The sequence below is a fragment of the Dermacentor andersoni genome, chromosome 6, assembly GCF_023375885.2.
Source record: "Dermacentor andersoni chromosome 6, qqDerAnde1_hic_scaffold, whole genome shotgun sequence".
NCBI lineage: Eukaryota > Metazoa > Arthropoda > Arachnida > Ixodida > Ixodidae > Dermacentor > Dermacentor andersoni.
Genome location: NC_092819.1, coordinates 24,859,365 through 24,881,849, shown reverse-complemented (window position 1 = coordinate 24,881,849; position 22,485 = coordinate 24,859,365). Strand labels below are relative to the sequence as shown.

At 46.5% G+C, this 22,485-nt stretch overlaps 1 protein-coding gene across 3 annotated transcripts; it reads left to right on the top strand.

Moving 5' to 3' along the window:
- Positions 1-9,960: 9,960 nt before the first annotated feature.
- On the top strand, positions 9,961-20,255 carry LOC129382268 (uncharacterized). 3 transcript variants are annotated; one of them, XM_055065959.2, is made up of 3 exons: positions 9,961-13,368; positions 16,221-16,399; positions 18,532-20,255. In XM_055065959.2, the coding sequence occupies exons 1-3, from the start codon at positions 13,078-13,080 to the stop codon at positions 19,349-19,351; spliced, it is 1,290 nt and encodes a 429-aa protein (XP_054921934.1). In that variant the 5' UTR covers positions 9,961-13,077; the 3' UTR covers positions 19,352-20,255. The 3 variants fall into 3 exon arrangements, with proteins under 3 accessions (XP_054921934.1, XP_054921933.1, XP_054921932.1); XM_055065958.2 differs by having other exon boundaries at positions 16,110-16,399; positions 18,535-20,255; XM_055065957.2 differs by having other exon boundaries at positions 16,110-16,399.
- The last annotated feature ends 2,230 nt before the right edge of the window (positions 20,256-22,485 follow it).

Genomic DNA, 22,485 nt, shown 5'->3' with positions numbered 1-22,485 from the left:
TAAGCGGCACTGCTTCAGGGAACTTTGTCGCTGGGCAGATCACAGTCAAAATGTGTCTGTACCCCGTGGTTGTTACCGGCAGAGGTCCCACTGTATCAATAACGAGCCGTCTAAAAGGCTCCGTAATGATAGGTACCAACTTCAACGGCGCCCTCGATTTGTCCCCTGGTTTGCCCACCCACTGACAGGTGTCACATGTCCTCACAAAGTGGTCTGCGTCCCGAAAACACCCTGGCCAATAGTACTCTTGCAAGAGACGGTCCTTAGTTTTCTTAACTGCTAGGTGTCCGGACCACGAACCCCCATACGACAAGCGCAACAGATCCTGACGGTAGCACTGAGGCACGATCAGCTGATCGAATTCCACTCCCCTGCGGTCTAGATACTTCCGGTACAGGACCCCACCTCTTTCCACAAAACGAGCATTTTTCTTGGCGATACCTTCCTTGACATTGCAGCGCATGTTTTCTAGGCTGGCATCCTTTTTTTGCTCGGCAATCAAAGTTGACCGGCTGACTTTTAGCAACCTATTGAGTCCATCTGACGTAGGCGCGATGAGCAAATCTGCAGATAGCTCTTCTAACTTTCCCGTGTCGGGCATTTCCTCTCCAGTATCTGGTGCCTTCAACGCTACAGGCTCAATTTTATTCAGTTCGGACGTGCACTGAATATCAGCTTGCTGCGCCTCAGACCCTTTCTCATTATTCGACAACGTCGGCCCCGCAACTACCGCCTTTGCAGCGAGCTCCCGAACTTTCGATCTGGTTAAGGCCTGAACGCTAGCCTCGCCAAACAAAAGCCCCTTCTCGCGCAGGAGGTGATCGGACCTTTTCGAAAATAGGTACGGGTACTGGGGGGGCAGCATAGATGACATTGCGGCCTCCGTCTCAAGTGCTCCGAAAGGTCCTTCAATAAGCACTTTTTCTACGGGCAGACACACGCTATGAGCTTCCACGGCTTGCTTGATCCATGCGCACTCGCCCGTGAACATATCGGGTTCTACGTAAGAGGGGTGAACTACATCCATTGTAGCTGCGGAATCACGAAGCACTCGGCACTCTTTCCCGTTCACGAGGAGGTCTCGCACGTAAGGCTCGAGAAGCTTCATGTTCTCGTCAGTGCTGCATAATGACAAAAACACGACTTTTGTTTTTGTTTCCGGACACTGCGCCGAAGTGACCCGGCTTCTGGCACGTATAACACACGCGCGCTTGCCTCGTCTCGAACCGCTTTCTGCGTTCGGCTGCCGCCGTCTCCTTAGGTTCGGTCGGACTGCTTTCACTCGCATCCGCACTACGTGTGTTCCCCTTTGCTCTCATGGGTGTGAACTTCGGCCTCTCAAACTTGGAGCCAAATTCACCCTTTTGACCGTCCTTAGCTCCGCGAGCCCGACGCGTCACAAACTCCTCGGCTAGCTCAGCGGCTTTAGCCACCGTACTAACGTCTGGCCTATCCAAGACCCAGTACCGCACGTTCTCAGGTAACCGACTATAAAACTGTTCGAGCCCGAAACACTGAAGAACTTTCTCGTGGTCACCAAACGCTTTCTCTTCTTTGAGCCACTCCTGCATGTTTGACATTAGCCTGTAGGCAAACTCTGTATATGACTCACTTCTGCCTTTCTCATTTTCCCGAAACTTCCGACGGAACGCCTCCGCTGACAGCCTGTACTTTTTTAGCAGACTCGATTTCACTTTGTCGAAATCCTCTGCCTCCTCTCTCTTCAAGCGAGTGACTACGTCGGCCGCCTCGCCGGGTAACAAAGTGAGCAAGCGCTGTGGCCACGTTTCCCGAGAGAACCCCTGCTTCTCGCACGTTCGCTCAAAGTTAACCAGGAACAAACCAATGTCCTCTCCAAGCTTAAACGGCCGCATCAGGTCAGTCATTTTGAACAATACTCGTTCTCCTGCACCGTGTGCCTGACTTCCATTACGAGCGCGTTCCATCTCTACCTCGAGACGCTTCATTTCCAAAGCGTGTTGACGGTCGCGCTCTTTTTCTTGTTGCTCTCGCTCTTTCTGTTCTTTAAGTTCGCGCTCCTGTCTTTTTGCCCTCTCCTCAATGGTCTCAAGGCATTCCGACAGCTCGTCATCCTCAGCTTCTAACTCAAGAATAGCCCTTAGCAGTTCTGGTTTTCTGAGTTTGTCTGAGACATCCAGACCCAACTCTCTTGCAAGCTCCAGTAATTTCGGTTTGCGCAACGACTTCCAATCCATGGCTGCTCTGAATGCTGCTTTCTCTACTGCCTACTATTGTCTTGCCGCAAACTAACCCGCCAGCAACGACAACCACAATTACCAGCTCTGTTTCTGACACTAACAAAAGCCTGGCAAGACTCGGAAGAAGGAAGTCCCGCACTCACCAAACCTCGCAGCCACGAATTCAGCGCAGTCGTTCCGCTGCAGGCAACCAGTCATCACACAGGGCTCGTTGCACTGCTCCCGGATGGTCGTCGTGCTGCTCAGCATACCGTCAACCGCATATCTTCGCTGCTGCCCTCCGTTGTCGCGATCTCACCGCTGGCAAACAGTTGTTGCAATCTCACCGCTGGCACCAGTTGTTGCATATGGGTCGCAAGCCCCAAGGGTAGCGTTGGCCTGGCGGCCTGGGGCACAATTGGAAGCATCCGAAGGTCCTGGCAAAGCATGAGTCGGCTGCTAACAGAACAAATTGTTTATTCTAGCATCGCAAAAGAGCGGCCGGTCAGGTCGACCGAAGTGGAGGGACGGGAGAGCACGTTACTCGACAGAAGAAATCGGAGCCTCTCTCTTGGCGTCCGGGGGCAGCTGCTTTTATACTCTCGGAGTCGAAGGCAAGAAGGAATGGCTCGTCAGAGGCGCACGTGACGGCGGGGCACGGACACGCTGAGAGACACGTTGAGACGAGTGTAGTGACGCATCCGCCGGGCCGGCGCCGGTCAGACCTCCTCGCTTCACACTTGGGGAGCTCCTCTCCCCGGCTGCCGCGCTTTGACAAGCGTGGGCACCAACATGCACACACACACACACGCACACACGAATACACGTGGCATTGAAACATGCCTGGACGCGCTTGGCGGGGAGGCGTTGCGGCAGCGCTGAACGGGCCAAAATGTCCGCCGCTTTGAATGAAGCCCCGGCGTCGGTTGCATCCGCGCCGGCTATACCGCGCGTCGTAGGTGAAACGTGACAACATGGTTGCGTGACATAATGGACACTCCAAAAGTTGAACAGCGTGGTGCCATGAAGTTCTTGACAGCTGAAGTCATTTTACAAAACGAAATTAGTCGCCGCATGGCTGCCGTGCGCGTTGAACATTGCATTTCATTGGCCACTGTGAAGCGTTGGAGCAAACTGTTCAAAGAAGGACGTGAAAGTTACAAAGATGGTCCAAGACCGGGCCAAAGCCATCGTGCAATTACACCTAACAAAATTGCAAAGGTTGATGAGCTGTTGAGACAAGAACGGAGGATAAGCATCAATGAACTGGCAGAACGTGTGAACATCAGTCATGGTCCGGTTCACACCATAATTCATGAACATCTCGGTTATCGGCTCTTGTGTGCGCAATGGATGCCCAAGATTTTGGACCACCGCCAAATAACGGAGAAGTTCGGCGCTGCCTTGACTCATCTGATCCGGTATCACAATGAGGGTGACGACTTGTTGTCTGCAGTTGTGACCAGGGACGAACCATAGTGCCACTATTATGAGCCTGAGACACGACGGCTAAGCTTACAGTGGAAAAATTCGAATTCATCACGCCCAACGAAAGCAAAGGCCGTCATTTCCGCCGCAAAGGTGGCGTTGACTTTTTTTTTCGATCGTCAGGGGCCATTACTGAGAGAATTTGCTAAATCTTGAGAGACTATCAATTTTTTTGGATATTGTGAAAGGCCGGAACGGCTGAGTTTCGCAATCAAGAACAAACGACAGGGAAAATTGACGAATGGGGTCATCTTGTTCCACGACAATGCCCGTCCCCACGTCGCTGATGTGGTTAATACAAAACTGGCAAAGTTCAAGTGGGAAACGCTGAAATATCCGCCATACAGCCCAGACTTGTCGCCTTGCTACTTCCACATTTTGGGGCAACCGAAAAAACAGCTCAAGGGAACCAGATTCATGTCGGACGGTAACGTGAAAGAGTCAGTTGCTGACTATTTGAAACAGCAACCCAAGGACTTTTATGAGACGGGAAGCATGTGACTCGTTAGTCAATAGAACAAATGTCTAAATGCTCATGGAGACTACTTTCAAATAAGGTACCCCATTTCTCATATATTCGCATTAGCTCACTTTCATTTGACTCGCCCTCGTATGTTTTGCAGAACTGCTTTTTATACGTGCCCTCTGTTGAGACTAGTTTCGGTGCATTTACTCACAATACACGACCGGTGACGGCTGCTCCTGCTTAATACATTGGAACAAATGAGAGCGTCATCGAGATTTTTTACTGGCCGTTGCATATGCACAAGAATGTGAACACAGTTCTTGAATGACAAAGTTTCATTAACATATTTGCCCTCAACTTGTTCATTTCATGGCCTTTACATTTTTCATATCAGCGGCATGCACTACTTTGCTGGTTTCGAACTGATATAATTCTAAAGTTCGTGTGATATTTTCTTTACCTATTAAATACACAAAAAACATGGAAGCACTTATATCAGTTATTTTGTGCATAATTTTTGGCACATACGAGTATGTTTTATGAAAAATACATATTTTGCTTGTTTTGACAGTGCGTAGCGTTCAAGAATTCGTTTGCAACATCTTTGGCAATGGCAATGAAATTATTATTCATGTATTTCATCCCTTGACAAATTGTTTAAGAGGAAGCTTTAGCTCGAGCCCAACTCCGACGCGGCTTATTCATATACATGTAAAGCTCAGAAACACTTTTCTGTGATAACCCCTGGATCGCTTTTAATGAAACTTGTTGTATTTGAGAGATAAAGTTAAATTCTAGTGTCTATTGGAAGCGGAATTTCGATTTAGGGCTTGAATTTTGTTTAAAATATTTCGAAAAATTCGAAAGTTCGAAAAAGATATAAGCACGACGTTTACAAATGAATAGCGTTGCATCAAGAACAGATATCGCTGTTCTGTAAACGGAATCTATTATAACAGTCAAAGCGGAGAAATTTGTTATGTCAATTTGTAGCTTACGTGAATTGGTCATGTTGTCTACAAGGGTTCTGCAAAAGCCGTATTTCCACAATACAAATTTTTTTGAGATGCATATGTAACAATCAATTTTGTTCGCTTTAGATGTACTATTAGGTGCAATTCACAGAATTGTGATGCCAATTTTCCTTGTTGAGTTACAGAGTTATGAACTAGATAGTTTCGTTTTCTGAAAATTTGCGATTTTGGCCAATTTTTGATAAAAAATTTACAACCCAAATGAAAAATCCGAAACGAGCAGTCACTAGAATTTCAGTTTTTCCTTTAAATGCAACAAACCTCGTCAAAATTAGTGCCGTGGTTGCCGAGAAGAACGAATTCCCCTTCTACATGTATTTAGGTAGGAGCACCCATGCTAAAGCTTCCTCTTAAGGAGGAGGCCGAGCTGCAGGGTGAGCCCCCCCCCCCCCCCCGAACGTTATTTCTGGCTACGCCACTGTTAGCCACTACACATGGATGCTGTTTATTACCAGCACTTACAGTGTGGTTACAAACTCCAACTCCTTCAGCTTGTTTTCTGAGTACCTGTGTGCATGAGCTAGCTTCCCAGGCGGCACGTCAGGTCGGGCCAACGTTGGAAACATATTGGCACTTCCTGGCCCAATGACGGCCCAAGATTAACAGCGTGGTTCCAATATTGGCAGTGCCATTCTGAATCCTGGCCCAATGATGGCCTAAGGTTAACAGCGTAGCGCGAATATTGGCTGTGCCATTCTGATAGAGATCCAACGTTGGCCCACAATACACAGTCAGTAAATAATATTGGCTGTGCCATTCTGATAGAGATCCAATGTTGGCCCACATTACACAGTCAGTAAACAATATTGGCACTGCCGTTCAACAAGGCGGGAATTATTGGACCGACTTTCGAACGGATTTCCCAATATGGGTTAATAGTTGGCTTTCTTTGGAGGACATTGGCCCGTAATAAGCCAATTTTCCCCTTGTCGGTTTTTAGTGCTCTACGACTTGCTGGTATTGAACAACGTGTTTTGAAAACTGATCACAGGCACACTGCGCAGGAACCAGAAATATGCTCTCCCATGTCAACTCCATGCATCGTACACCGCCATTTTTCTACTTCGTGTTCAGCGAAATGCGCCCCTAAAGAGAAAAGCGAGTGCACCACGTAGCAAGCAGGGGAAGTCGCATAAAATTAGCCGCTGCTTTATTGATCGTGCATGGGAACATGAGCTTTCCATAAGAAGCAACGGTATTGCGAATTTGTCTGCGCATTGTATATTCTGCATGTACGCTCCGCGGCTTTGGATGATCAGGATTCCGAGGAGAATCGATAATTACAGTGCCACAGAGTTGATGGAACCGTTTTATATTGCATCGAGATGGAGCGCATATGTATTAGTGAAACTTTTGCTTGTTTGTTTAGCATACATGGCATGTTGCGGTGACATAATCATCATGCTCCTATTCCAATATATTTGTTTTTTCGTGCATGTTTAGTAAGCTCCTTGTATGAATGCCCCTGACAGAAAAAAAAATTTTATTGCACGTTTTGACTTTTCCTCTTGTCTTTGCCTGTAGTTGGCCCGGCGCATTCCAGATTTTTTTTTTTTTCGCCTAACTTTTCCTCTTTCAGCCCCCACTCGCCTCTCCCCCACGCACCCACGTGAGCCTGGTCAAAGCTATCAGCCAAGCACTCAGGCAGCTATAAGCTGCTGTGTCGAATTGGCTGCTCTCGGAATACGGGGAAAAGCAGTGGGGTCACTATTGTCCTCCTTGTCCCCCTCCGTCGCTGCCACGGAAGGAACGCGGTCGGGCTAGGTCCAGCGGGGGAAAGTGGCGTTTACACCGTTTTCTTCATTCACCCTTTCCTTTCACTCTTTCCTTCTATGCATCGCTAGCACGCCGACCGGGTGCAACACCCCCTGAGTGCTTGCCGTCTTGTCCGTGTTTGTCAGCGCACTCCTATCGTGAAAAATGCTCGCTTGCGGTCGTCATTCCTACTGAGAAGCCTACATCTTGAAATACACAGCAAAGTGGCCACGAATTTTTGTGAGTGTTCGAATTAATATAGGCGAAACAACAACCAGAAAAAAATTCGGCGCTCGTGGCCACCGTCTTCGATGTGGGATGAACTCGGATACACAGAAGCGCGGATCTTACAATGGTGAGTGCATTTCTTTTGCGCATGTATAAGTTTTATAGGGAGCAATATCACCCAATCAATATCAGGCGGTATATATATTACTGAAACAGCCCTGGCTAATGTAGAGTGCCTGTAATTACATAGCTCTTTTTTATTCGCAGCCTTTGAATAGTGCCCGGAGTATAACACGTGTAAATCTCTGTGAAGTTAACCCAAAACTCCAGGACTATGATTTTATCAAGCCATGCGCGCGGCCTGATCCTGCTAGCTAGTGATACCGAGGAACCGCGCTTCTTCTCACTGTTCTAGGACAAGCATCATTTCCAGCCGGCAGTATTTCTTTCTTTTCGTATAATAAATGCCTCTTTTGCTAGTGTTTCCTGAAGGAACTTCTCGGTTTCCACATAAAAAATTTCGCGCGAAGACCGCATTCTGCCTAGACAGTCTGAAACTAGGCTTTTTGTGCTGTAGCAGGTTTTGCTGCAATTTTTTAATTATAAAGTGCTACGCTGACTAGGTGTGGGGTGCAAACAAGGCGGACGGATCCTGCGCATTTTATGTTTGTTCTAAATATTCTGTTACACCTACGAAATATGCCATATATGTCGATATATTAAAAAGTGTTACCTGACAAATCTTCAAGAAAGTTTCTTGATTCACCCCTTCGACCTCTCTGCTCAGACTCATAATATTGTTGCGGTATGGCGATTTTTCAAAGGAAAACACTGCCACATACATTTGTTATACCAACATCTCTGTTAATGTTTCTTTTTATTTTACAGTGCAAGCATCTCCAAGTAATGGTGAAGTGGCTATGGGAAATGGTAGCAGTTTCAACAAAACCACCGCGTTATCGTGGTCCTCGGGGGCTTGATCAGCCCGCCGTCATCCAAGCACTGACCAACCTGCCTACCGACGTCAGCTCCCTGCCCTGAAACCCCTGGCCAGCCTACCGTCCTCGGCGCCTTGCCCAATTCCTGTCCTGAGGGCAGTGCCTGTAAATAAACTGTTTGAAGATAACCGAGCGTCACCCATCCAGGTCCACGAAAATGCCTGTTTGTGACCACTTATTTGCAAATAAACTGTCATAAAAGTCAATTTCAGTATCCTTTTATTATTATTTGCAAATATATATGACTTCTGCTTCTTGACATCTTTTTGTCGAGCTTTCCTAGCTATTATTGAGGAAGACGGAATGGGGACAATTGCTATAAAAAATGCCTCTAGCGAAAGGTTTGCGGTAAGAATGGCTGCGTGCTCTAAAGCCAGCGTATCTAAAATATTCGTCATGCAAAGGGCATTGGCTCAAAGCTGGCATTAAAATGGCAACGATATGGCTCAACACTGGCCCTACGCTGGCAGCACAAGGGTTGCTGCATTGGCATAAAATTGGCCCAATCTTGGCTTTAACGCTGGTCCTACGCTGGTAGCACGATGGCTGCTGCATTGGCATAACATTGGTCCAATCTTGGCTTTAACGCTGGTCCTACGCTGGCATCACAATGGCTGCTGCATTGGCATAACATTGGTCCAATCTTGGCTTTAACGCTGGGCCAGCATTGGATTGGGTTGCACTTTGCCAATATGCCAACGTTGGTCCAATATTGGTACCAATTTCTGCCAGCATTGGGCCATGGTTGGACCATTGCTGGTGTGCTGCCTGGGTTGCTTCGGGTATGCTTCTATCGAACAAATGTTTTTTCACACGCTAAGAGCGACTTTTTTTGTCTGCTAAGGTGCCAACAACTGAAGCCTGGCAAGAGGTAGCCGAAGGATTCGAGGAAAAATGGAATTTCGTGTTGGTGCTGTCGACGGCAAGCACGTTCAGATACAAGCTCCTCCTAATTCAGGCAGCTTGTATTACAACTACAAGGTAATTAACGCAGTAGGTCATATTTTCATAACATGCGCTTATAGTCGTATCTTATTACAGGGCACATACTCCATCGTCCTCATGGCCGCTGTTGACAGCAATCTGAAATTCATATGCGTTGATGTTGGGGCGTATGGACGTCAAGCGATGGTGGCACATTGTCTGCTTCTCGCTTTGGAAAATCACTGGAAGAGGGCTTGCTCGGCCTCCCACCTCCGAAGCAGCTGCCTGGCACAAACATCGTTGCTCCTCAAGTTTTCGTCGGAGATGAAGCGTTTCAACCTCGTCCGGATTTTGTGCGGCCATATTCTGGGAGATGCCAGGATGAAAACAAGTGCATCTTCAATTACCGCCTAAGCAGAGCCAGGTAACCAAAAGCACAAAATTTACTCTTGCTTATGTTGAATATTTTTTTACTTAAATTTGCAGGAGGTGTGTTGAAAATGCTTTTGGAGTGATGGTCTCCCGATTCAGGATTTTTCGGCGTGCCCTCAATCTGCGGCCGCAAAATGCAGACTACGTTGTCATGGCATGTTGTGTCCTACACAACTTCTTGCGTGATGACGTGATCTACATGACGGCGAACTATGTCGACACGGAAGATGCATATGGCAACATAACCAGTGGTCAGTGGCGCACCACCCAGGACATTGGCACCTCAGCCATGTTCAGTCTCCGACCTCCGACTGGGCACAATTATACAAGAACAGCAGTGGAAACAAGAGACCTTTTCTGCTCATACGTTGTGAGTAGGGAGGGTTCTGTGCCTTGGCAACGGGCATCTGCTGGTCTGCGGCCATGAGATACAAAAGAAGTACCCACCAGGACTTTGCTGGTTGTGCTGTATGCTAGCCGATTCTTGTTTGATGTATGGCACAGTGACACTTCTCAGAAGTAAGTAATGTAAATAAGAACAGGCATTTATGTGGTTGGCTATTGAAGTGCGAGCACGAAAGGTGAATTTGGTACTTGGTGTACTCCTCCTGTTTGAAGGAATAGTGTCTCATATTATGTCCCACTTTGCTGTCGATGTTTTATTCGACTTCCGTGTTGAACTTTTTCGTTCAATAATTTTTTTTATTACATTGTATATCTTTACATGTTACGGCCTGACCACTGGATTTGCTACTTACTGCACCACTCCCTACCTCCCCCCCCCCCCCCCCAGCTTCCCTTTGTGATATGCTCAGCCTACAGGCAAAACGGAAACCATTTCTTTCTTTTTTATCAGGTTCAATTGCTTTGCTTTGTTGTAATGTCACTGAACTGCAAACTGACAAAGTGTATTTTTCATTTTTTATTGCTTCAGTGTGGTTACAAGTTTTGACCGATGTGCAATACAAAAAGAGGTCCCATAGTCAAAGGCTGTATTGGGACCTCTGGTCAAGGTTAAGGGGTGAGAGGAATTACTATATGGCAGCAAATTAAAGCAATATCATGACATTAACATACAGGTCAAAAAGCATAACAAATATAAGAGAACAACTTGAGCGGAAGTAAACAAAAAAGAAGAAAAAACAAGTGAAGAAAAAGAGTACTAGTATGTACGAATGCATATTAAGCTACAGACAAATGACAAGCATAAAAAAACATGTATTCATTCCAATACAGAGCCACATCAATTACACACACACAAAAAAAATGAGCAATATACATGAAACAGCTAGGGTGCCAATCTAGAAAAGGAAGCATCAGAACAATGCGGTACACAGTGAGAAAGAATTGAAAAGAGACTTAACAGTCAGTGAACAATTTCACAGTTTCTATGTTGTACTTATCTGTTGTACTAAATCTTTTATTGCCCTCTTGCCTTTTATCCATTTCAGATGAGTGTAACTGTACTAATCGTCATTTTTAACAAGAAGATTTGGATACTTTCCCGTGCTGTAGGATGCAACAATATTTTGAAGTTCTAGCCGCAGGTGCTGCTGCATGTGCTTAGGAGTTTCCTTCATTGACGGAACAAGGGACAACACAAAATGGGTAACGTCGTCCATTGCCTGGCTTGCTGCGAGGGCACCTCTTATGGCTTCAATTCTCAAATCTATTTCCTCGATTTCTTTCATTGTTTTCTGTCTCTTTCGTGCCTGTCTCTCTGTCCCCTCAGGCAAGGTCACGGATGATTCTTTGCTTGTGCATGAGGTTGCTTTAGGGGAGCAGCCAGGCGACGGAAACATTTCTTCAAAAATCTCCTCGTTTTCACAATGATCTTCAAGTATAACAAGTGTTTCCTCTGCTGCGGTGCTGTCATACGCACAATTCTGTTCATCTGGGGAAATGTTGCTGTGGCTCCTGTGTAATATACGTGCAGCTTAATAATGTGCACTCGTGTACCTTCATACATACCGTTGCTCTTACCGGCGTGGTTCAAACAAATCTGACATGAAGCGCAGCCTTTCCATGTATGGCCAGTTGTTGGATTTTGTTTTCTTTGTAGCAGCTGAGCCACTCCTTTGCTCATCTTTAACATCTTTCAGTTTTCGCCGAAATGTGTCCTTTAGGTTTTTCCATCTGCTCTGTATTTCATCCATGGTCACTGAAAAAAATTAAGCAATATAACAAAATGTAAAAGCAGAAGTTACATGTAGAAATTTTATCTCTTTATAAGTGTGTAGCCTAATAAGCAGCGCAATCTCTATATACGATGCCATCAGCTGATTCGTGATCGCATTTCAATGTTCCTGGAACGGGGTCGTGTCCTTCAGTGAGTGGTCCGAAAATTAGCTGGGAAATTCTAAAAGAAACCTCGACGCACCGGCACCTTGTATTCTGCGTTTTTTCACACATAATTGAAATAGTGTAATTGTCTAAACTTGGTATGCTGAGCAGAGGGAAATGTTATGTTGGTTTGTTTTCTTCGTTGCTTCTTGCACGATTCCTTGCCGTGGGTATGTGCCAAAGTACGGAAATCATAATCATCAGCGAGCGAAGATCATCTAGAAGAGCTAGTCGGCGCTGGGCATATATATAGCGGACAAATTTTATATAATATACAGCCTGCGTGAATTTGTTAGAATGTCTTCAGGCATTTTACAAAATCCTACATATTAGTGGTATATTTCAGAGAGGTTCATCATACGTAAATGCTTTCCCCTTTATATGTATTATTAAGTGCAGCTTATAGAATTATGATAAGCTTTTTCAATGCCCAGTTGTAAAATTATAGTGTAGTTTTCCAAAATTTTGCTATAAAAATGCAACAAAACTGACATCCTAATTAAACACTCCACTTACCACAGTCACTACATTTTAACTCTTCCTTTAAATGCAACAGACCTCATCAAATTCGGTGCAATGGTTGCTGAGAAAACCGATTTCTACGTTTTCGTCTATTGGATAAGAGCCGATTTATTTACGTAGGAACAAATAAAGAGGCCGAACACATACCGTTTGGGTCGATGGTCCTCATTGCCTCCAGCACTTCATCCCACAACGCAGATCTGTTCGAGGTCTTCTTGTAGTCGTTAAGCGCGGCGTTCCACAAAAGCGGACGCATGGCCACTTCATCAATTAACATATCGTTAAAGCTGGCGCGCGACATTGCTCAGCTCAGCTTCCAAATCGCGGTAAAACAGGAAAGCGCCTATTTCGACGGCGCTTGCTCTTACGTCACACGTTGCCCCTCCCAGACTGAGCGACGGCGCGACCAACTTGTTGGAATCTCGTCGCGGAGAGCCCACAACGTCGCGGCGGTCGCTGAGCGACGGAATTCGCTCTGTCGCTGACTGAAAATCGCGCCATGTGAAACAGCCTTATGGTGTTCCTGTACATGGCTTCCGTTGCTTGATCGTTCGGTGAGCGCATGCTTTCGGCATTCTACTAGACGTCGTACAGCGCGCTCGTCCGACCACTTTCCGAATAGGCGGTGCTGGGTAATTAGCAGCTGCATATTTTCCTCGACAAACGAAGTGGTGGTCGTCGGCGGACGGATGTCCGACGGTCGGAGGTCCCGAGTGGCGGTTGCCGATGCCGTCGTCGAGTTCGTTTCGTCGCGGCGCGGCAAGCCGAAGGCTAAGTACGCCGGCCGCACGTTTACGCTGGACACAAAAAATGGTCAGCGCCACCATTGGCGTTGCGACGTGCGTCAGTGCAGATCGCGGCTCACGACCGACGTGTACGAGAACCGCCACATGGTCTACCGATTCCGGGAGCACAACGAAGGCCAGCACCGGCGCGTGGCCAGCAAGATAAAGAGGCGTGACGCCACGTACAGGCAGCAGGTAAGTCGGGAAAGTGTTCAACGCGCGCACGCGGTCTGGGACAGTCACTAGGACGTCGTACCGGAACGTTAGCATTCTTGAAGGCAGCGTGCTGTAGTCACTCTTGAAATATATTTTGGGCGATTCGTTGGCTGAAGTGATTGTTGCTTGAGAAAAAGAAAAAAAAAATCGCAATATTTCACCGGAGCTTTCCAAATATGCGTAACCATTGCGCCACCTGCCCATGTCCACGCAACCGGGTGTCAATATCAATCTTGTCTAACTTGATCCGTCCAGTACAAACACTTGTCAACATTTATCGGACTCGATCCGCCCCTTAAAAACCCGTAACGATCTTTGTCAACGTTATCAGAATTGCTCCTATCATTATAAGCCCTTATCGCTGTTTGGCACCTTATCCATCCGCATCGAACCATTATACATGAGGAGACTCATATAACTCTTCGTCGTTCCTTACCAACTCCTTGACTGCTTATCTGTGAATGTCGCGCGACGCGAAGCGCATGAGCCCTCTGCGATAAGTGGCATTTCGGTCGATGATGGAGCGCCGCAATTGAAGGCACATCGCGACCACCGAAATGCATCGGGGATGTGGCGTGTTTGGCATCACATTTTCGCAAAGTCAGAATTTTCCTGATGTCTGCAATGCTCCAAGTCACCTCTACATGTGATCCTAGACGTGGCTTTTATTTCACCATCACCAAATTCAACAAAGCCTTCATAGAAGCTTCTGCTTTGACATTTGTTTTGTACCGCCGGTGAAACACATTCATATGGTTAAGATGTATTCACCTTCTGCAAATGTGGGTGTTTAGCCCAGTCACAGTCAAACACACGTTAACAAACCAGACAAAACGAAAATTTTACGACGAACAATAAAATCGTTTTAAAATATGAACCGTCAGTCCAGCTGGGCTGGCATTGTCATTTAATATTCTCAGAGCACTGTCAAGGGTTCTGCACTCGACAGCGAAATAAATAAATAAATAAATAAATAAATAAATAAATAAATAAATAAATAAATAAATAAATAAATAAATATGACATTAACTGTTTCATGCCTAGCAAAGTTGAAAGCGCCGATTGAGTCACTTGAAGAATACGCCGTGTTGTAAAATATTGTGAAAAAACAATAAAATAAGTGGACCCGACACGCGACGAAAGAATGAAACCCAGAGAAACTTTCAGCCGTCTGAATTCCAGTCGTTTGGCTAAAGCACTTCGTACAGATTATGTTTACTTGGAGAACTGAAGTGATACCAAGGAAAACATAGGGGAAATCACTTGTACTTACTAATAGAATTTAAGAAATGATAAATTAATGTAAATGAAAGTGGATGAAAAAACGACTTGCCGCAGGTGGGAAACGATCCCACGTCTTCGCATTACGCGTGCGATGCTCTACCAATTCAGGTACTGCGGCGCCGTTTTCGCGTTCACTTTCTTGGGTTTTTATGTTTTACTACTACACTCTTGAACAAAATTACACCCTTTTAGTCGTATCTTGCCACACAACGATAATCGTCATCTGTCTTGCCCGCATTTCCTTCCACTAACGCTGCGGGCCCAGTACCTCCAAGACACGAACGGCATGCGCGTTATGAGCATGACAGAGCATTCTCGACAGGAAAGTATCGAGCGCAACGTTTTCAAGAAAGGGAACGCAAGCAAGACGTGTGATGATTATCGTTGTGTGGCAAGATACGACTCAAAGGGTGTACGTTTCTTGAAGAGTGTAGGACTAATCCTAAGGTGTCATTGTTTGTTGGCTTGTTAGGATATGGTTATTAAAAATTGGGCCCCTCGGTTAATTCCCATTCTTCTCGTTTATATATATATATATATATATGTACATATATATTAGCATTCCATATAGTGAGTATATTGCTGTCTTCGACATTTGCAAGGTTACAGTTCAATGTAGCAAGGTCTCACCCAGAAGGAGCTCATCTGAGCTCGCATGCACTTTACTACGAGTCGTTGGTTAGCCTTGACGGGCCCCCCGTTCAGCGAAAGAGTTAGTGGTGATCCGCGACATACGCACGGCATTTTAATTGCACGACTAAATGCTACAAAGAAGAAAATTACAATTCTCTTGGCGTACTTTTTCTTTATTATTATTTTGACGTTAAAATTTCACTCTTATTCCTCTTTTCATGGTAGTGCGGTTATTCGATGAAAGTGCTGTTTAGTACCGTCATGCTGATGGCCTTCAGGGGTAAGCTAAAAAAAGTACACTGTAGATTATATTCGCCGCGGCTCTGGCCAAATCAGACGAGGCAAGAACGTGAGATTAAAGAATCACTGCGATAATAGAGCGCCACGTGGAGATGAATACGCTAAATCTAGAGACAAGCTGTAGAAAGTGGAGAAGGGTGACAAGAATAGATTTATCATGGCATGGTAGAATAACACCTGCCACCATTCTGATAGAAATGCCTTTTAAATACCGATGGACCCATTACCTGCCAATACGAATACCATGTTTACATACCCCAAATGACTTTTAAATACCCATATCTTTAAATATCTATCTATGGCGTGGTTGACTGCCATATCATGTGTTGGGAACATTCTGTAGCTAGAGCTTGGCCATCTGATAACGTGAACACAGAAATAAATAAAAACAGTAGGTAAAGTGGAAAGCAAGCAGCTCGCGAGGAAGGTTATTGATTTTGTGGCCTCACTGCCCCGTCTTTTCCCCGTCTTTGCTTCCTACTTCTGCGCCGCACTGCACGCAGATGCATGTCAAGCGGGATATAGGCGTCTCCTCCGACAACACGAACGCGTCCGGCACTGATCTCGGAGGCTACTGTGTACCAGTTATAAGAGCGTTATGTCGCACCGTGCAGCCAGCGAAGAAGATCGGCGACTTCCTGTACGTGCTGGAGAACTGCATCGGAGGCCTGTGCTTCTGGCGCTGCGTGCACGTGAGCTGTCCCGGACGATGCCGCACCCACGACGGCGACGTAGTCGCTGGGCCGTCGCCGCACACGCATGGGCGGCACACCGCGGCGGACGAACCGGACACGTGCGTGCCTCCATTTTTGACTTGATTAGCTGTACACACCAGGAAGGAGGAGGCTGGGAGATGCAGCGATGTTAGCCACTGTAAATACCGGCTGGTTACGCCAAGCTGGGGAAGAGCACAATGGTAATAATAACAGGTGGTAGGAGAGAAGACAAGAGAGAGAGAGAGAGAGTTGAAAAGGAGGAAAGCGGGGGCTCACACTAACGCGACGCAACGCGGTTACAACTCTTCATTTGGTCACACAGCTCGCACGTCCTCGGCCAGCGGGTCGGAGCAGTGTCCTGTAACGATGGCAGTCGTGGAAGAAATTCCTCCTCGCCACCGCAGTTGTAGCAAACAGGGCTGTTGGCCATTCAAACGCGGAATGGTTGGTTATACAGTGTGGCCTACTCTTGAAGAAACACCAACGATTAATAATAAGCCGTATTAGCAAATCTTGGTTCTTCAATATTCAGAACGACCATTCTTACCGGGTGAGGAGGCTTTGTAAACTAGAAAAGAGGCGAATTCAAAGACGGCTGCCAGTATAAACAGATTTAAGGTTGCCGTGTATAGGGGATGTAATGTGTTTCTATTCCACGAGCTCGCGCTGTTGCGCCACCAAGGTACAACACAGATTGAGAGGACACAGCAGATTCCCCGTATGTATAATTACCAATGAAGGAATTGCCACGTGTTGAAATAAACTGCCAAATAAATGTTCGCTTTCGAACGTAGGTTGGTGTGTTTACTATTCTGTAGACTCCCGCTAAGACTAATAACACTAACTCGCAGGGTCCATGCCAATCTGTTCGTCTCATAAGTGATCCATAAAAGTCGAAACACGCTATTCCTGGTGTAGCCGAAAATTCATGATGCAGAACAATTAATGAAACAGCAGCAAAACCAAAGTAATGATGTAAAAGAAGGTATTTGTGGTATTTGCATTTGCAGCGTATTTCATCATTGTAGGGAAGTGATCTTTACAGCACCTGGGCCCGCATTGCCGTCGCTACTCAATCGGCGCCGACGCCACCCCAACAACGGAAGCTGCACTGCTGTATATCTGTATATCATTTTCCCTTTTGTCTTGTGCACTGCATGTCCTATGATTTACCACAAAGTCTGACAATGAGGATCCCTTCCAAGGGTAGCAGAGCCACCGTCCGCGCAACGCAGGGATGAAGGGGGGGAGGGAGGGAGGAGGGTTATGGGTAGATGCCGGTACATCGGCAGCAGACAAATGAATGACACTTTCTTTGATTTAATGTGCTAAAAACACCTTGATTTACTGTAAAATATCCATTTGGAGGTTATACCGCAGTTCGTGACTGGGCGCAGCATTACCATAGCGGGCACAGCTATGTGGCACGTACTGTAAAGGTGATGTCCCATCCCTGTAGTTCGGGAGGCAGACACGATCAGCAGCACTTGTGGCGACATCTTTTGTAAAACACTCTTCAACGCGCGAAATGGCTGGCTGTGTTCCGCCCATTTGTTGGTTTGAACGTGTCCGCAGATACGTAGTCGTAACAAAGGCATTTATTGTTGCACATTCCTTTAACCGGTGTTATACACAAGTTCCTATGAGTGAGAAGAATAATGTGAAGCCAATGGCTTCATTTTTAGTATTTATTTTTTTCTTATGCTCGCCCATTGCATAGCGGATATCTCCGCTGGGGTATTCTTGATGCCTCGAGATAGCTTACGAGGATTTAATTGGCCACCAGGTAATCTGCTACGTAATGCCTACCGCTGGGTGCTTCACATCAACCACCACGGCCCTGAGTAGCGCTGGCTAACAATCCTCTAGAACTATAGTATTGCATATATATTGTGGTGTAAAAATTAACAGATCAACTATGTACAGACTGTATTTTCTAAAACCGAATATAACTATAATGGTTCCTTTAACTTCAAACTCGTCGTCATGGCCAGCCGAATTAACCATAGACAGCTGCCGCAGTATGTAAATTGGTAGAGTTGAAATTGGTAGTTGGTATTTCGCGGGTCACATGTTTAGTCTCCGTCTTCTACGTTCCTGCTTGTCCGGTGCAAGTCTACGCTATTTTAAAAGTGCCTACACATGTTTGAAGACACAGAGCAAACTTTAAGCTTGCCTATTTACATAAAGCTTTCCCTGTGTTTATCAGCAGGGCGCACGACGGCGAAGACTCTTCCTCCTGCAAGGAGTTCCAACTAGACGCCTGCGAACAGGCTCCACCAGGCGTCAGCGAGGCGACCACTACGGACACGGATCCCAAACACCGCGAGGTTTCATTGCAGCAGCACCAGCAGGGGAGCTGTAGTGAAATTTCGAATGGGAGCGCGGACAGTCCCGTGGTCATCAACTCGGAACCACGTTCGCCGCTCGCTCCCGAAGCTGCGACAACTTCCGACGTCGGCTTCAGTGCCGTCGATAAAACGGCACCGACGCACGCACCTGACGTCATCACCGACGCCACGACGGCGGCAGGTGACGACGGCCCGCTGTTTCGAGTAAGCAGCCCTTTCAGTTGTCCCGATCAGCGAAGGTCATTGCAGACGGCGTACGATGAGACATCTGCTGCTGCTGCCGCCGCCGCCGCCCCTGAAGCTTTCAATTACGTTGACTTGTCGGACTACGAAGGCAATGACGAGAAAGAACAATTGCCCCTGAGATCGATCGGCGCTGCTGTCATCTCTGAGGTCACGGGCGAGCGCTCGCACTTGACTGCCGCCGCCGGTTACGGACTCGCAGCGAGCGGACCCAGTTCGGGTCTAGCGGAGGTGCTCCAGATGACCGCGCAAAGTACGGACAGTCGCGAGCGGGACCTGCGGGTGGACATTCTGCTGCAGATGCGCCGCCTGCTTGAGGCCGAGACGGACCTGGTGAACGAGAGGCGGCGCAACGAAGTTTTGCGCGGGAAGCTGCTGCGTCGCCAACTGCTGGGTATCGTGACGGAGAGCGAACCAGCGCCTCCGTACATTTGAGGTCCACCGCGGTGTGGTTCCACGTTTTGGTGACTGTGTGACCTGCTCTGCGGACTGAAGATCTCGGGAAAGTGCTCGAGTGACACACCGCCGTTGGGGAACGGCCGCAGGGGTTGAGTGACTACAGATTCTGCTACTGAGCCAAATGGTGTGTGAATATCCTGCGCGCATGTTCTGGCATCTGTGTTTCGTAGGCACGGAAAAGCAATGCACTACATATGCCACCAAAACAACTCGGTCACTGTGTGTGTGTGCGTCCGTGAATGACGACGTTAAAGTTAACACATGTGAAAGATTATGTAAATAATTGGAAGGTTAAGTTTTGAATAAAACACCCGTGTACTTATATTTAGGTGCACATTGAAAAACCCCCGGTGGTCCAAATTTCCGGAGTCCCCCCCTACAGCGGGCCTCATAACCAGATCGTGGTTTTGGCACGTAAAACCCCATAATTTTTTTTTTTGAATTTTGAATCTTTAATTAAAGGTCCGCCTTTTCAACAGAAGCGCACAAACACTGTATGTGTATTGGCAACGCCATAATTTGTTGCCTGTGCTGGCAACAATATTCAAACAGATTATTTACAACATTGCTAGATAACGGTTGTTTACTTATTGATTTTTGTGTGCCCTCTTTCTTGTTTCTTTTCACAGCTATACTTTCAAAAATTACTATGTCGGCACATTTATATACTGTACAGAATTGTGGATGTTCCTTTTTTGTGCGATTTTAATGTTACCTTAGAAGAAAGCTTGTTGTCTCAAATGCGCTGTTTGTCACCACCAGAAGGGTAGGCCTCCTCAGGCATACACAGCCTTTAGCCTCCCTCCTGATGTGGCGATGTATGTTTGGATGCTGTAGATATGAAATTGAAAAAGAGAATAAACTTGAAACTTGAAACAAAGATGGCTACGGCGGCTCTTTCGCTTGGTGTGGTGGCTAGCTTGGCGCTGTGTTTAACGTTTCTCGTTTGTGGCGTAGAATCGAGGTGTGTTGTCGAAGCCGAAATAGTCCTTGCTGCTGATGACCTTATTTTGATCGGTCTCAACGATTCTGGCGAAACCGCGAAAATCGATGCGCTGTGCATACAAACGCCTAGCAAGCCGCCTCAGTCTTTTCTAAAGACAAACAGCCTTTGAAGCGAGTCGGATGTTGAGAAAGGGAGGTGTTTGGGCGTAGCTGGCCTCCGAAAGGTGCGAGCACTTCGCGGCGTTGCTGCACTGTATACACTACGAGCGAAATGCTTGTCTGTTTTCGACCTTCATAGGTAACCCCATACTGCGACTCGTGTTGTGGTATATCACATATCATTCCATCATATATAACGCCTGCCATGCTTTCAGAAGCTAAATGCAGTTATTGGGCAGCGATAGAGCGAGGCTAAAAACTGTTAAGTTACCTGGTCAGTGTGTCTTCGTATAAAAATAAGTGAGGGTCCCGTTTGTAAGTCGGGGTGCGTCTTTCTCTTTATAGTTAGCTGATCCGTGTGATAAGGTAGTGTGCGTCTGATAACTGGCGCTTGTTGGTGCACGCAGTACGCAGCGTTAGACGTTGGGTCCAGGCTCGGGAACACAGCAGACACCCGCTGCCCGCAGGAATTCTCAAACCCCGGAGGAACATGAGAATAACCAATCGGACCAAGTTGCATTTCATCCAGTAGGTTCCCGAAATTTAGCGAGGGTTTACTTTTGAACAATGTCATCTGCATTAGTGTTAATGTAGGACTTGAAAGCGAATCAACCAGGTGTAATGAAATTGGCTGTTTGCGCAGTGTCGGTGAGCAAACTGGTGGCGCTGTTGGCAGGCCGCACGCTCCAAATCTGGAAGGTGGGCTGTTTGCAGTTGCTTCTAAATTTCTTGTGAGCGATAAACTGACAACTCACCTCGCCGAATGAGAAAACAGCATCTTCTGCTTACGCCACTAAATTAAATCATCCTATCAAAACGATATGTCGCCTCGCGGTATGACATGTGTCATGACCAACTTGAGACCTTCCGAGCTGGTATTCGTTCCTGCTATATACCGGTGCCTGCGGACAAAAGTACAATAACGAGGATATTCCTGCTGCTTACGGAATTCGTGACACTAATGTTGGGGCAGAAAACTAAACTAACCAAACGAAACGAGGCTTAAGCGTTCATAACTAATTTATTAAAGCGTCTGCCTAAATAAAGTACCCTCTGCGATTTGAAACGACAGCAAAATATTTAGAATACATAAAGAAGAGAGCAGTGGTCTACTCGCCGGCAATAAAGAAGCCGTCCCGAGTGCAGTGTTCCGAACAAACCACCATAGTGCCAGTCAGGTTTTTCACAATGCCAAAGTTTCTCATCCGTGTCGCTTTCCGTTGCGCGTCGGCTGCTACTTTCGGGAAACGGTGTAATGATGAATTGCTGTCTTTCCAGCACGATGACACGCATAATGGGACACAGAAAAATTCTTTCGACGTCTGTGTTTTTGTTTTTAGGGTCTGTGAGCGGCGGCATGACGCCGATTTGAGAACTACGAGGCAACGTTTCAGCGCACGCTGCAATGCGAGAAACTGCGGATGAACCTAGATCGGCTGTTTCTCGGCGTGGCCGCTAGGAGGCGAGAATATATTTTAGTCGCGATTATCAGAAACTTCATAAACAACCATTTTCGAAGACCTTTTGTTATATTCTCCTAATGGAGCTTATGTTTCGACGTATTCATTAATATGACAAAATGCGCGCGAATTTTCCACTCAGATCTATGCTGGAGCCTCGACACAAAGAAGGCACACCATAGGACCGAGCTACCTTCCTTTTTCTTCAGAGGAAGGGGTGTTGGTTGCGTCAAGTCTCTATCTTCCTATCTCTTAACGTTACACCTAACATTTTTCGCTTCATCGCTCATCGCATGGTCATTTACTTCTCCAGTTTCTTTGTTAACCTCCAAGTTTCTGCCCCATATGTTAGTATAGGTAGAATGAAATGACTCTGTGAATTAGCGTACTGGATGTCAAATATAATGGTGACTATTTCGCTGAACACAAGCGCTCTAGAAGAATCAAACTAAATGCAGTTGCCTTCAAATACGATTCTCTTCATTCTTCAATAAGAGTATATACCACAATCGCCAACAGATTTTTATGAAATATGTATTTGCTGGC

Excerpts from the sequence above, each read along its gene's own strand:
- LOC129382268 (XM_055065957.2), top strand. The coding sequence starts at position 13,078 with ATGTCCGACGGTCGGAGGTCCCGAGTGGCGGTTGCCGATGCCGTCGTC. Across the intron at positions 13,369-16,109 it reads ACGCCACGTACAGGCAGCAG|ATGCATGTCAAGCGGGATAT; the intron begins GTAAGTCGGGAA and ends CACTGCACGCAG. Across the intron at positions 16,400-18,531 it reads GCGGCGGACGAACCGGACAC|CAGGGCGCACGACGGCGAAG; the intron begins GTGCGTGCCTCC and ends TGTGTTTATCAG.